Source organism: Lepidochelys kempii, chromosome 25, assembly GCF_965140285.1.
Source record: "Lepidochelys kempii isolate rLepKem1 chromosome 25, rLepKem1.hap1, whole genome shotgun sequence".
In the NCBI taxonomy this organism is placed as follows: Eukaryota; Metazoa; Chordata; order Testudines; family Cheloniidae; genus Lepidochelys; species Lepidochelys kempii.
In genome coordinates, this window is record NC_136404.1 from 16,367,407 (window position 1) to 16,381,877 (window position 14,471).

The following is a 14,471-nucleotide window of genomic DNA, read 5'->3' on the forward strand; positions in this document are numbered from 1 at the left end:
ACTTCTTTCTCCTCCTGCTATGTCAGCTTGGCCTGAGATACTCATGTTATCTCTTGGAGAAGCCTTCATTCAGGGATCCTGGATTAAAAGAAAACCCCTTGCTACCGACACCTGAAAGGGAGCCAGCTACAGAGCAGCAGGAAAGCCAAAGGTTGGCTATTGTGTAACTCACCGGTGAGTGTGTATAGCAGGGAGACCTGGGGAAATAAAGGATTTTTCAGTTCACTGTCAATTCCGAGGGGGGAGAAGGGGGAAGGAATTGTTCCAGGTCGAACTGAAAACAAACATTGTTGAAACGTGGGGCAAATCAAAGTTGGGGGGGAAAAATTGTTTCAGGTCAAAGGAAACGCTTTGTTCAGCCCAAAATGTGAACCGGTTCGTTTCCAGTTTGAGCATTTCTGAACAGTTGGTCATTTTTTTGAAAACACAGTGAGCTAAAAAATCGAAACTGTCCAACAAAATGTTTTGATTTGTTTTTTGTCGAGGGTTTTTTCCGACTGAGCCAGTTCGGCGAAAGCCACACGAATTCGCAGGCGATTTTGGTGTTGCCGAACCTGCATTTTTGGCTACAAAAAGTTTCGGGGGAACAATGTCACCCAGCTGTAGTTCTGGGCACCCCTCTGGGCCTGAGCTACAGCGGTGAGTCTGGGGCACCTTGGCTCTTGGTGAACTGCCTTGTGCTTTGAGCCCATGTTTAAGAAGGATGAATTCAAACTGGAACAGGTACAGAGAAGGGCTACTAGGATGATCCGAGGAATGGAAAACCTGTCTTATGAAAGGAGACTCAAGGAGCTTGGCTTGTTTAGCCTAACCCAAAGAAGGCTGAGGGAAGATATGATTGCTCTCTATAAATAAACCAGAGGGATAAATACCAGGGAGGGAGAGGAATTATTTAAGCTCAGTACCAATGTGGACACAAGAACAAACGGATATAAACTGGCCATCGGGAAGTTTAGACTTGAAATTAGACGAAGGTTTCTAACCTTCAGAGGAGTGAAGTTGTGGAATAGCCTTCCAAGGGAAGCAGTGGGGGCAAAAGACCTATCTGGCTTCAAGATTAAACTCGATAAGTTTATGGAGGAGATGGTATGATGGGATAACATGATTTTGGCAATTAATTGATCTTTAACTATTCATGGTAAATAGGCCCAATGGCCTGTGCTGGGATGTTAGAGGGGGTGGGATCTGAGTTACTGCAGAGAATTCTTTCCTGGGTATCTGGCTGGTGAATCTTGCCCACATGCTCAGGGTTCAGCTGATCGCCATATTTGGGGTCGGGAAGAAATTTTCCTCCAGGGTAGATTGGAAGAAGCCCTAGGGGTTTTTCACCTTCCTCTGTAACATGGGACACGGGTCACTTGCTGGAGGATTCTCTGCACCTTGAAGTCTTTAAACCATGATTTGAGGATTTCAATAGCTCAGACATAGGTGAGACATAGGTGAGGTTTATTGCAGGAGTGGGTGGGTGAGATTCTGTGGCCTGCGTTGTGCAGGAGGTCAGACTAGATGATCATAATGGTCCCTTCTGACCTTAATGTCTATGAGTCTATGAATCTATGAGTTCAATCCCCTGGGATGGCAGCTGTCATGGTCCTACAGTTCACTCTGCAGGCTTGATATTAGTGGCTGGGCCAGATCACGCATCCTGTGGAAGCCAATAGGAGCTTTACCGTTGATTTTGGTGGGAGCAGAATTTAGACCTGTGGGCCCAATGGGGGGCAGGTGAGGCTCTGCCCCAGCACAGGGCATCTGCCCACATTCCTTGGTTTGGAAACTGATCATCCCGTGACCTGGAGGGATGGGGCACAGGAAGACCTCAGGGCTGAAAATGTGGCCTGGTGCAAATTGCTTTAGCTGCAGACATCTCTGGGGACTGACTGAAGCAGGGTTGGAGTTGACCCAAGAGCCCAGACCTGGGTCACGGAGGAGTCAAGCAGCCTTAAGGGCATTTGCAGTGTCCCTGGGCTGGTTCCATGAACACCATGGAACCTGCTGTGTGGAGCACAGGAGCTGCTGAGGTCCCGTGGGGGTGACTTGCTGCCTGTCGCTCTCCTTTAGTGTGCTGAGTGGCCGGCCACTGTGGTCAGCAGAGACCACCTGGCACTTTAACAATGAGTCAGGGCATGACCTCTGTCCTCCCGGCCAAATTCCAAGTGGTCCAATTGCATTCTGCAGCAGTTGGGCTTGATCCTGGGTTTGAAATGAAGGATTGGTTCCTAACTCCCTGGGGAATGGGGAGCCAGGACTCCTGGGTTCTATCCCTGGCTCTGGGAGAGGAGTGGGGTCTAGTGGTTAGAGCGGGGGGGGGCTGGGAATCCATACACCTGGTCCCAGCTCTAGAAGGGAGTGTTCTCTAGTAGGTAGAGGAGGGATCAGGACTCCTGGGTTCCATTCTGCTTGTTGTAATCTGAGCAAGTCACTTCACCTGTCTGTGCCAGTTTTCCCCTCCCTAACACAGGGATAATCCTCACCTGCCTCCCTGAGGGGGCTTTATGGATTAATTAACTAATTTACTTTGCAACTGTGCAGAGGATGGCGATGCAGATTGGGCCCTCGGCTCCAGCTGGCAAAGGCAGGTGCTCGCTCACCCCCTCTCACTGGCATTCCTTAGGGCTGTGGTATCACAAACAGCAAAGGGCTTTGATGGGGAGAGTGTGACTCTAATGGGGCGGGAAGGGGAGCATCTCTCAGCCTGACTCTTCCTGCACTCCGAGCCCCGCCATGCAGTGCAGGGAAGGAGCACAGACATCCAAGGCAGGATCACATCAGAGCAAGTGGCCGTGCCCTCTGCGGAGCCTGGAAACCAATGAGTATGGAGGGGACTTGGCACCTCTGCAGGTGAGCAGAGACCCAGACCGGTACATCTGGGCCATTAGCATCAGGCATAGAGTCCGGGGGCGGGGGCGGGGGGAGGGAACAAGCCTGAGCAGTGTCCCAGATATCTACCCTTGGCAGTGTCTGGTTCGAGGGGGATCAGTATGGACTCTATACGGGGTATTAGATTCACACCCAGCAAGCCAGGTGCTTGAGGGGAGTGCTGAGTGCTGTGGGTGGCTGAAAGCCAGGACTCCTGGGTTCTGTCCTCAGCTCTGTGAAGCTGATGGGGTCTCATGGTTGGAGTAGAGAGGGCAGGGAGTCAGGACTCCTGGGTTCTCTCCCTGAATCTGCCCCTGAGCTATTGGCTACTCCCCTCTGAACCAGCCCTCTGACTTGTATGAGACTTGTGTCCCTCTCCCTGATCTTGTCCTTTTCATAGAGACAATAAGGCAAAATACCCTAAAATCCCAGTGGCAGCTCAGCTACCGAACCCCCTGGAATAACCCCCTCCCCACAGAGCCAGCTGCTGCACCATGCACAGGGCTCGGGGGGTGGGGGGAGTTAATGCTAGAGCAGGTGACTGAGGCTGGAGGCCAAGAGGAAGTTCAAGCTCTGACCCTTCCTCTTTAAACCAGGGCCATGCCTGCGAGGGCCTGAGCCCATGGGGGGTGAGGGGAGGAGCGGTTCATTGTGGCTGCTTTTATTTGGTTTTTGAAAAATCCTCCTGCCAAGCACCTTGTGAGGCGTGAAATGAACTTCAGCTGCTAATTGAGGGCTGGAATGGCAGCTGTTCTGTGACTATCCCCCACGTCCGCCCAGCCCGGCCCCTCCATCTCTCTCTGCCGCTTGGCCAAGAACACATCAATAACCACGTGCGGGAACCACGGCGCTTCCCCTTCCCATTATGGATCCAGCCTGCGAGCTGTCCCGGCCTCATCCATCAACCTGCCACCTTGGCTTTGCTGAGAGCCGGAGCCGGGGAAGGAGTCGTCTCCGATGCACTCTGCAGGCCCCGTCTGTACGTGCCAAGCTGGTTCCCCACCTCCCCCTGACTAAAGACAGTCCAGCGTGAACCAACTACAGAGATGGGGGGGGGGGCTGCAAGTCGGGACTGAGGGGCACCAGGGCTGGAATAGCGACAGGGGCTGTGGATCAGGATGGGGGGGCACCAGTGGGAGGGAGTGGGGAAGCCAAGGCCATGGCTGTGTTTATGATCTGAGTGAGCCAAGCCCAGAACAGGACTCCCGCCCTCAGCTGGGTTTGGGTCAGTGTCGGCTGCTGGTGCGTTCCCTGGTGGGCCCGGCATTTAACACTGGGCCAGATCAGTCCAGACGCCAAGTGGGGGCAGGGAGTTAGCTCAGTCTCTTCGACTCTGACCCACGGGGCTCCCCGGCCTCACCAAGCTGAGCCTATCCCGGGGGGTGCTGTCTGAGGCAGGGCACAGCTGGTTTAGCTGGAGATGCTGTGAACCGACCCCTCTGGCTGAGCTGGGGGCAGCTGGGCGGGTGAAGTGTAGGGCTGGACTGCAATGATGGTAGGGGGATTCTCTGGGGAGGCTGCTGGGCGCAGACAGACGCTGTGGTCCTTTGGGGCTCTCTAGCTCCCAGTGTCCCCCTAAGCCAGCCAGGGCAACTTTGGAGCAGATCGAGTGCTTAGTGCTTCCATCAGCATGGCTCTTCCCCAGCCAGAGAGGAGAGGCCTCTGCATGAGAAGACAGCCGGGCAGGTCATTGCTTGCCAGCCAGAGTACCTAGGCCCCTGCTGGGAGGAGGCCAGCGAGATCCCAGAGCCAGCCGCAGGCCAGCCGGAGGGAATGGGGGAGATGGTGACCCAGGAATGCTGTGGGTGGGGCCCCACTGATGGGGAACTGGAACCTTTGTAATGAAACAGGGAGGCTGTCTAGTCCAGTGGCTAGAGCAGGGACAGATGAGAATCAGGACTCTGGGGTTCTAGTGTGGGCTTTCAGAGGGTGGGGTCGGGGACGCCTAGTGGTTAGAGCAGGAAAGCCAGGAGCAGGGATGGGGAGTCAAGATTCTGACTTGCTTTGTGACCTTGAACAACTCCCTCCCCCCCTCTGTGCCTCAGCTTCCCCATTGGTAAAGTAGGGAGAAGAACACCTGCCCTGGGAGGCTGTGTGGGATTCCTGGATGGAAACGGCTTGTCTCTCGCTTGGTTTTCTGTTGCCCAAGAGCAGGTGGCTCATGGCCACAACGATGGTTTCTGCTTTGAGATTTGGGGTTTGTAGGAGCCAAACCATGGGGGGCTGTGAAATTAGTGCAAACCCAACTTGGGGACCCCACAAACGCCCCCCCACCTGCACCTGGGTTTCCTGGGCTCTTATTGCTGGCCTGGCTAAGGGCAGTCCTACAAAAATGTGCAGGGCCCTGCACCCCACTAGGGATTTATCAGGGTGTCTACAAGAAGCTCCCTGCAGCTCTTGAAAGACCCCCCATCTTCCTCTCACACTGCCTGGGCCTTGTTTCTGAGTAAGGAAACCTAGAGGATCCCAGCACGATCCAACCAGGTTTTACCAACAGACCTGTGCAACAGGCCCGCACTTTCAGGCGATGCCCCTCCTCTTCCTGCCCCCACCATCCATCCGGGCCAGATTGCCCCAAACTGCTCGGCTGGGTGGGTCTGAAGAACCTGCCCGTGGGTGTCAGAATGGGAGCTATGGGGCTGCGCACTGTTGAGCTAATCTGGTTTAGACTGGAAGCGCTTTGGGGCAGAGACGGTCTCTTTGTTGCATGTCTGTTCAGCCCCTAGGGCACCGAGGAGGCTGGTCCGTGACTGGGACACCCCGGGGCTATTGCAATACAGTGACTCAGTAATAATGATGATAAGCCTGAAAACTGACCCTACCCGGGAGCTGAGATTTCCGGACCATCCAGACCTAAAGCACCAGGGCTAGGAACAAAGGACGGCAGGCGCTGGGTGGCTGTGGCATGCCTGGTCTTCTCGTTTAGCCCCTGACCTCTAAAGGCACCGGGAAGCAAAACGCCACGCGTCCAAAGCTCACCGAGCCAGCATGGCTGGGAGCACCGTGGAGACGGGGTGGACGGTGTCACGGGGTGGCTGCCCTGTGAGAGGAAGGGGGACCCAGCCCTACCTGGGATTGGTCTGCGGGCACCGGCTGAGGCTGGCAGGGGGTGCTGTAGTCTATTGGACAAAGATGCTCCTTTATTCTGCTTCACAAATAACTTGGGCCCAGTGTGAACTGTAGGGGGAGGGCGCCCCCTGCTGCTGCAAAGGGATGCCCGTTGACCAGAGCCATCAGCTCCTGTGGCTCCTCAGCGCTACTTGTCCTGGGCGTGTTTAACTGGACTCGGACTTCTTAACATTCAATTTCCCACCCTCCTCCCCAGCCAGGCCTCTTAATTTGGTCTCTCGCTGTCACGTTGGCCGCTTCAGGGTGCGGCAAGCCCTCTGCCGCAGCCCTTTGTGGTGTCCTAATGCGGGGCTGGGAGGGTCTAGTGGTTAGAACCCGAGGACTGGCAGTCAGGACCCCTGCGTTCCAGGCCCAGCTCTGCCACTGCCTCCCATTGTGGCCTCAATCAAATCACGGCCCTGCTCTGTGCCTCAGTTTCCCTATCTGTGGAATGAGGAATATCAACCCGACCTGAGAGAAGGGGCTGGGGGTGAATGGTTCATGCCCACAAGGTGCCTGAAGTGTCTCAGATGAAAGCTGCTCTGTCTCGCTTGCTAACGCATCCCTCTCCCTGGCATGGAGTGGCTTTTCCGTGGCTTCTGGGCTTGGCATGAAGAATCTCGTCGGCCCAGTTCAGCTGGAGGGGCTCATGGGTCTCCCCCTAGCCCGACTGTATGTGGAGCAGCCAACAGAGGGGGACAAAGACCCACACAGTGATAGCCTAGGGTACATGAAGTGTTGTTAGTTAAGTTGCTGCCAGCACAGCCCATCCTGCGGGCTGTGACCTCCTATTACAACAGGACAAAAAGTGGGTCCTGTACCCACACCCCTCCGCCTCATCTAAAGAAACAGGGCGTGGTCAAGGCCTCCTGAAATCTGTCCATGAGCCCCAGGCTGGGACCCCCCCGACCAGGCCAGAGAGAAGTTTATAGACTCAGTGATACTAACAGTGCAACGAGGGGGCAGGGGGCTAGAGCAGTGGCAACGAAGGGGTTAAGCATGCCTGATTCGTTCGGGGGGGGGGGGGGGGATAAAGATCAAGAAAGGTGCCGCTGCCACGTGGAATGCTTAAAACAACCCAGCAAACGGCAGATGGTTTTCTATGTTGTCCCAGCCCAAATCTGATTAGCTGCAGGGGAGGAGGGAGGGGCTGGTCGTACCCCAGCCCCAGGAAGGTGAATGATCCTGCCCCTCCTAATTGATTGGAGAAACACTTTAGCCATAGTGCAGCTGGGTGTGCTGGGACGGAGCTGGGCCTGAGGCCGTGTGGACGCCAATCCTTGTGGCCCAGGTCTCAACCGTTTGATTTAAAGGAAAATCTTCATTATCTGCTAGCAATATAGTGCCTATGGTAAACGGCTGAGTCCAGCCAGTAGGGGGCAGTGATCACCCTCATGCTGTTCATAACCGTACTATTGGCCTCCCCAGTCCTAGCCTGCTACTGCTGCCGGTTCATGGAGTTACTCTTTTAGCTCCAGTAGCAGAGAGGTCTGTACTGGGCTGCTGAAGCTGGAGGGTTCGAATCCTGTTGGCATCCCAGCCGTCGGGGGGTCAATAGGAACCCACAATCTCTGTTGGCAGGCACAGAGCTCTCACAGATTTTATTTTTGCTGGCAGTAACCCCGTCCCCGCCACCAGGAAGGCTTGGCTGATGGGCAGGAAAGCATGGGGCGGAGTGCCACCCGCCTTCAGGGAAGTGGAGTGGTGGGGGCGCTCTATGAGAACTCTCCCCCCCCCCCAGGGGTGGAGCTTATCATCCGGCCACACAAGGGCCCCCGGCTCTGCACACGGGGCTGCCTGGCGGCTGGGCACAGTTAATGTTTAACTCACTGTTTTCACTGGAGGCTAATAACGCACCAAGGGGAGCAGCTGGGCCGGACGCCTTCACAATACCCCGACTTTGCCGGGATGACAGCAGGAGGGTGAGGATCAGCCATGAACCTATGTACCCCGCAGCCTGTGGCCCCAGAAGGGAAGGACAGGTAATGGCTCACGCCGTGTTCTGTTTGAAATCCCGGGGGCCCTCCCTTCTTGAGCGTAGGCGCAGTTAGCGGCCACGCTGGGAAGGCTGGAGCAGCCCAAGATACCCGCCGCTGGTGCAGATCCTACAAACCGGGCCTGCCCTGGCTCCCAACGGCATCACCCGGTCTGACTCTGCTGACTGCAGCGCCACGGCTGCTGATTTGCGTGGAAGCAGAAGTGGGCCCCGGGCGTGTAATGTGGGGCCTGCAGTGGTGTGGCCAGGGTAGGTCCCACGGGCACAAGCCATGCTCTCTGCTGGTAGAGCACAACCACATCCGTGCAAGAATCCCCAGGGCAGCCGAGCCCCCGGTCGGAGGGGGGGTGCGGCTCTCTGCTGGACTTCGTGTGCTCCAGGGTAAGGCAGGGTGGCAGCTCAGCTGTAGCTGGCTTTGCCTAGACAAACTGATGAGATCCCCGCTAGTTAAGGCCGAGTGGGAATTTTTCAATGAAATGTTTTTTTCTGCTTGAAAATGCCAATTCATCAAACCAGAGACGTCAGGTGGGAAGGTGTTGGTTCGGACAGCCCGTTCATCAGGAAGGTGTCTCAGGTCTGGGACAGCCAAGGGGCTGGGGCTCGCCTGGGATGACAGAGTAGGACACTCAAGTCCTTGCTCCAAATCAGGCAGCGTGGGGACTTGAACCTGGCTCACCCATGTGAGTGCCTGGGCCACTGGGCTATTCTGGAGGTGGAGGGAGCGTGTCTCACTCATTCTCATATATGTGGAGGTGGATGTGGGGGTGGATGAAATTTCCAAAGCTCTTGTGGTTTTTTTCGGATCTGGAACAAAACCCAAGAATCCCTGTTTTCCAGCCAGTCCCTGTGTGAACGCCCCCAGGCCCTCTAGAGATAGAAAACAGGAGCTCCAAACTTCTTCTGGGCTCAGTCTCGCTGTGGCCCTCTGGATGAACAAAGTCTCCCTGGGCAGATGGACCACTCCTTTGGCTCAAGAAGCAGATGCTTACGCTGTTAGATCCCCCAAGTCAATCCCCAAGCCCGGTCAAAGGCGTGTTCCCTCTGGATTTCACACACGCGCATTAACTTCAATTGAAAGTGACTTTAGTGTCTTTCTCTGTGGGGTGCTGATCGGCACCCCCGTGATGTTAGCCCTGCACTGCAAGTGGCGTTAGTCAGGTGAGTGCAGAGGGTCGTATCCCTTTAACTCGTTCGTGAGCCGGCTGGTGGTGCTCACCGTGTTTTAGAAGGCAGCCAGGCTGGCAGTGTGATGTAATTAGCCCTTGCATGTTGTGTGTCGTTAGTAAACGTGGTTCTGTGGAGCCCACCTTGCCTGGGTGGCTGTTCTGGTACAAAGGGAAAAGCCACATCCCCACCCCAGAAGCAGCAGGGGACGTCCCTGAGTAGAAGCCAGGTTATAAGGCGGTGCTACTGAGCCAGGTGCCCACGGTGAGTGAGAAATGAAAAAGACCAAGCAGCCTGGAGGAGGGGAGGGGACTCTCCTTAGACGTGGAGGCCTTTCTTTTGTTAGCTGCTGCTGTTATTTCTGAACCCAATGCGCTCGGCGGTGTCAAGTGAGCAGCAAAATGGCCAATGAAAGCCGCCTGTCCTCGTGCCTGTTTGCAGGGGAAGACGGCCCCGGAGGAAGCTGCCTGTGCCAGCCCGGAGCCACTCTAATTGCTTTTCACGTCCGACAGAGATTGTGCGGCCCCTGAGGTTTGGGCGACGAGCTGAGAACAATCCCAAACAGCCAAGAAATTCTCTCTATATTCAACACTAAGGCCTGACAGGCTGCCCCATTATAGCCCAGCCTTGAGTGGTATTAATGGGGTGGGTGCCCAGGGGCCTGGAATGCACCAGAGCTGAAGGGGCTCGTAACCGTGCCGATTCCTACAGATGGGGAAGAATTGGAGTGTAAGCGTGGTGGTGACGTCACCATAAGCCAATCAAAAAAGAACTAGATAAGTTCCTGGAGGTCCATCAATGGCTATCGGCCAGGCTGGGCAGGGATGGTGTCCCTAGCCTCTGTGTGCCAGAATCTGGGAATGGGCCACAGGGGATGGGTCACTTGATGATTCCCTGGTCTGTTCATTCCCTCTGGGGCACCTGGCATTGGCCACTGTTGGAAGACAGGGTACTGGGCTAGATGGACCTTTGCTCTGACCCAGGCTGGCCGTTCTTACGTTCTTTATGTTCAGATTGTTCCCTTGGTGCTGAACATTTATCAATCAGCAGCGGCCGACGGGGAACGAGCTGCAGGCCCAAGGCAACGCTCTAGGAGAGGGGTTCGCGGTCCGAGCGCGGGCATTGCTGGGTTCTAAGCCCTGCTCTGGAACACCTGCAGCACCACCCCAAGACCATGGCCCCGCTGCGCTGTACGTACCCAGTATGAGACAGCCCCTGCCTTGAAGGGCTCAGTCTAACCAGACAAGAGGAGGCTAGCGAAACACACAGATGGGCAGTGACTTACCCAAGGTCCATGGGCAGGCCTGGGACAAGAACACAGGTCTCCTGGCCACTGGCCACTAGACCACACTGCCCATCATAGGGCTAGGAGGCCACTGCAGCTGAAGTCAATGGGAGCTGCAGGTGCTCGGGAATGGAGAGTGGGATGAGAGAGCAGGGTGCCAACTCTCACCAAGGGAATTTTATTTGCTGATGTAATGAATAAACGAATGGGCTTGTAGCAAAGAGCCTATGACCCTCAGCGTTAACCTGGCCCTGTTTCTTCCTTCCTGCTCCAACAGGGCCTGGCCATATCGGAGAGAGGGGAGCTCCCCCCGGTCCCAGCGGTGCTGATGAGACTAGGGACTGAAATGCTATGACTCCTTGGACATGGCGAACTCCACCTCCTCCAGGGAGAAGAGGCAGCCTATCGTGGAGTCAGACGGAGACCCGCTAAACTCCTCCTGGCAAATGTGGCCCTCACCAGCCTGGATCAGGGCATCCGGCAGGTCCTACCCTGGCAAGAGCGACTTGTCTGACTCTTTTGATTCCTCCACCCGTGAGCCTCCCCTGCCCGCCCAGCCACCCGTCGGGGACGTCCCCCGCAGCTCAGAGGACCAAGAGGCCTCTCACTTGAAGCCTGTCAGGCGTTTTATCCCGCCGTCGTGGAAGAACTTTTTCCAAAGATGGAGGCGAGAGCCCGAGCCGTTCCTGCCGCTGGCCTACGCCACTGCCCAGAGCTCTCCACCCGTAAGTCCGTTGTTAGATCGCCGCAGGCCAGCCCGTGATGGCAGCTCCAGCAGCGGTTTCCAGGAACCCTCCTGGTCCAGCCCCTCTGAGTGTCACCAGGAGACAGAGATGTCTCCCCCCAAGAGCCAGCAGGGCCAACCCGCCTTGCCGAGCTATGAGGAGAAGCTGGAGGCCTACCACCTCAAGTACTCCTACATGAAGTCATGGCCAGGCCTGCTCAGGCTGATGGCCGGGCTGGAGCTGCTCTTTGGCGGCATGGTCTTTGCCTGTGTCTGCGCCTACGTCCAGAAGGACTCCCAGTGGTACAACCTGTACGGCGGGAACCTGCTGTCGGACGGCCTCTTTGGGGGGGGCTACGGGTACAATTATTACGGCCCCATGACCCCCTTTGTGCTGGTGGTGGCCAGCCTGGCGTGGCTGGTCACAGTGATCCTCTTGGGGCTGGGGGTCACCATGTACTATAGGACCATCCTCCTAGACTCCCACTGGTGGCCCCTGACGGAGTTCGCCCTCAACATCATCCTGTTCCTCCTCTACATGGGGGCGGCCATCGCCTACGTCAACGACGTGAACCGTGGCGGCCTGTGCTACTCCTTGTTCGCCAGCAACCCGCTCCTAGCTGCCTTCTGCCGGGTGGAAGGGGGCCAGGTGGCAGCGATCACCTTCCTCTTCATCACCACCCTGCTCTACCTGGCCGGGGCGCTGGTGTGTCTGAAGATGTGGAGGCATGAGATGGCGAGGAAGCAGCGGGAGGCCTTTGAAGCGCTAGTGAGTCCTCCCCAGGGACGCCTGCCCCGGAGCAGGAGGCGGCCGCTTCCTAGCGCTTCTGCCCCCTTCCCTGCCCCCAGGGCCCAGCGCCTTCGCTTGGCTCCAGGAAGGATTCGCCCCAGGCAGGGGCGGAGGGGAGGCACTTGGTACCTCTGTTTCAGGGCTACAGGGGCCGGTGTGGCCCCTAGCTTAAGCCGCGGGTGCCCTGTTTCACCACCCATGCTTCAAAGGCCCTTAGGTGGGCCTGCATTCTGCCTCCCTGCAGTGCCCCGTAAGCCACACCCCCTTCTACTTTTGAGACGCCCCCTCCCTCCTCCAGCCTGCCCACAGCTTCCCCCAGGCCCCTCAGGGGGTTCCTTGTGCTGGGGAGCTCCCCCGGGGGCTCGTGCCTGGCTAGCTGGTATAAAAGGGCGCCAGGGCTGTGAGTAACCTGGCCCTATGCCCCCAGCCCCATGCACAGTTGCATTGTGTGGGGTGAGGCTGTGGCAGAGAGTCCTACAAGGGTCAGGGCAAACCCTGAGCTGGAGACAGTGGTGGTTATACTGAGGGCTGGGGGATTAACTCCTTAGGAACAGGAAATGGTTCCATGTGGGGGACCCACGAACCAGAGCCTTCCAAAGATGCATGAATCCTCCTTCTGGAGCAGCCATCCATCTCCAGCCCCCGCTGCGTCAGAGACGGCCGTCACTCAGACTGGCGGCTGGCAGCTCGCTGGCTCTGTGCGGCAGGAGCCTCCCTCTCTCCGGGTATTTCTGCCCAGCCGTTGGGACGTGCGTGACTGCCACTCCTGCAGACGTAGCGCACTGGAGTACATCAAAGCCGGCTCAGGTCCCTACCCAGGGTCCTGGGCATGCCGCCGCAGCTTCCCTGCTATTGTTACCCAGCTAGTGCTGATCTCCGTATCTACAGGAGCTGCAATCACACCCCCTGCCTACAGCGCAGACACCCGCTTTGTGCCCTCGCCCTTTGCATGGGGCTGAGGGGTTGGGGCTTGCCTAACCCTTCCTAGGCAAGGTCTCCCTCCAGTGGCTAGGCCATGCCTAGAGATGGGAGGCTGCTCTTGAGGAGGTGGGCTATGGGGCCTGGGGTGTTAACCTAGGCTCTAGGAGCTCACTATTTGAGGCCCATGTGGGTTGCCGCTTTGCTGCTGAGCCTCACTCCCCTCTGTCTCTTTAAGCACAACCCCGTCCTCCTGCAAGCCAGACCCAAGCGGATCGTCTTCCAGGATGAGGTGATGCCGTCCGGGAGCCTCCCCAGGAAGGTCACCAAACAGCTGGCGTTCTCCGAGAAGGGAGAGGAGTTGGGGGCCTTGAGTTGCTCCATCCCAACAGGGCACACCCCGCAGCCACACATCGTCCCCGACTATGTTGTGTAAGTAACGACCCGCCCGCCCCATCCATGTCCCCGGCCGCGGGAGCAGGCGAAGGCTGGCTCAGGGCTATGCACTGGTGAGTTTAGCACGGTCATTAGCAGGGGCGGGGCGGGGTGCTAAGACGGCAGCACTGGGTTTCTGCGTCACTCTCCATCCCGGGAACTGAGGCTCTGGCCTGGCACCCAGGTGACCTGGGTTCAATGCCTGCCTCTGTGACGGGCTCGCCGGATGACCTTGAGCAAGTCACTGCATCTAGGTACGATGATAATACACATGATGTCTGAGCACCCACCTAGGTCTGCAGATACTTTCCTTCCTAAGAAGTCCCTGATTTCCTCCTGCCCCACGTGTTAACATTTTCCCACCATTCGCGGATCCATCCCTTGCCAGCTCCACCCCCCACCTATCACAGAGTCTCTTGGGGCTGGGTAGGAAATACCCGGGGATCTGCTGTCCTGAGGAGAGAGAGAAGTACAAGGCCGTCTTCAACGACCAGTACGGGGAGTACAAGGAGCTCTACCAGGAGGTCCATGCGGCGCTGCAGAAGTTCAAGGAGTTGGACGCCGTGATGAGGCGGCTGCCGCGTCTCACACCCAGCAGGAAGGTCAGTTGCTAACCAGAGGGGGCACGGCACGGGCAGGTCGGAGCCGGGGCTGGGATGTGGGGCCTCTCCACCGCTAGGGGTCCACTTCCTATCCTGCCTGGCTCAGCAGTGAGGAATGTTTGGTGGAATGAATTGACGGGTCTCAGTTGATTTCCTACTGGGACAGGAACAAGCCACAAAAAACCCACTGGAATTGGTCGGCCCCTTTCTCGCAGTGTTGGCAAAGAAGCCCAGGGCTGGAGACAGGTAGGGAACCCACCTGCAGCAGAAGCACGTAGTACAATGTGGCCTAAGCCATAGACTGGTTCCGGCGTGAGGCTAGACGCATCAGAGGGTCGACTGAGCCCCCAGGAACAAGAAAGGAGCCGCTGTCGCTCTTGTGACAAAGCTGTCCGGAAATTTTCCTTGGACCGGCGGGACTGAGCTTTGTGCTTTGGGTTCCGCTGGGGCTTCCTTGAGGAAGCCAGTTCAAGTCAAACCCTTGTGGCCCATGAACCGACACGGCTCCTGCTGGTTTCATTAATACTCGGAGCAGACGCCCAGGGCTGATTGAGGAAAGGGGAAGCTGGTCATCTGCTGGGATCCAAGCCAAC

General features: G+C 57.0%; 1 protein-coding gene across 3 annotated transcripts in view; it reads left to right on the plus strand.

Moving 5' to 3' along the window:
* Nucleotides 1-14,471, plus strand: part of OCEL1 (occludin/ELL domain containing 1) — a 16,009-nt gene continuing 1,538 nt past the window's right edge. The window contains exons 1-5 of one of the 3 annotated variants that reach the window (XM_073324522.2): nucleotides 1-174; nucleotides 10,687-11,902; nucleotides 13,080-13,273; nucleotides 13,707-13,878; nucleotides 14,045-14,124. In XM_073324522.2, coding sequence (XP_073180623.2) covers nucleotides 10,775-11,902; nucleotides 13,080-13,273; nucleotides 13,707-13,878; nucleotides 14,045-14,124 — 1,574 coding nt within the window. In that variant the 5' untranslated portion in view covers nucleotides 1-174; nucleotides 10,687-10,774. Of the gene's footprint in view, nucleotides 175-7,789; nucleotides 7,947-10,686; nucleotides 11,903-13,079; nucleotides 13,274-13,706; nucleotides 13,879-14,044; nucleotides 14,125-14,471 lie in introns of those variants that run through there. The other 2 variants (XM_073324519.2, XM_073324521.2) reach the window with 2 other exon arrangements.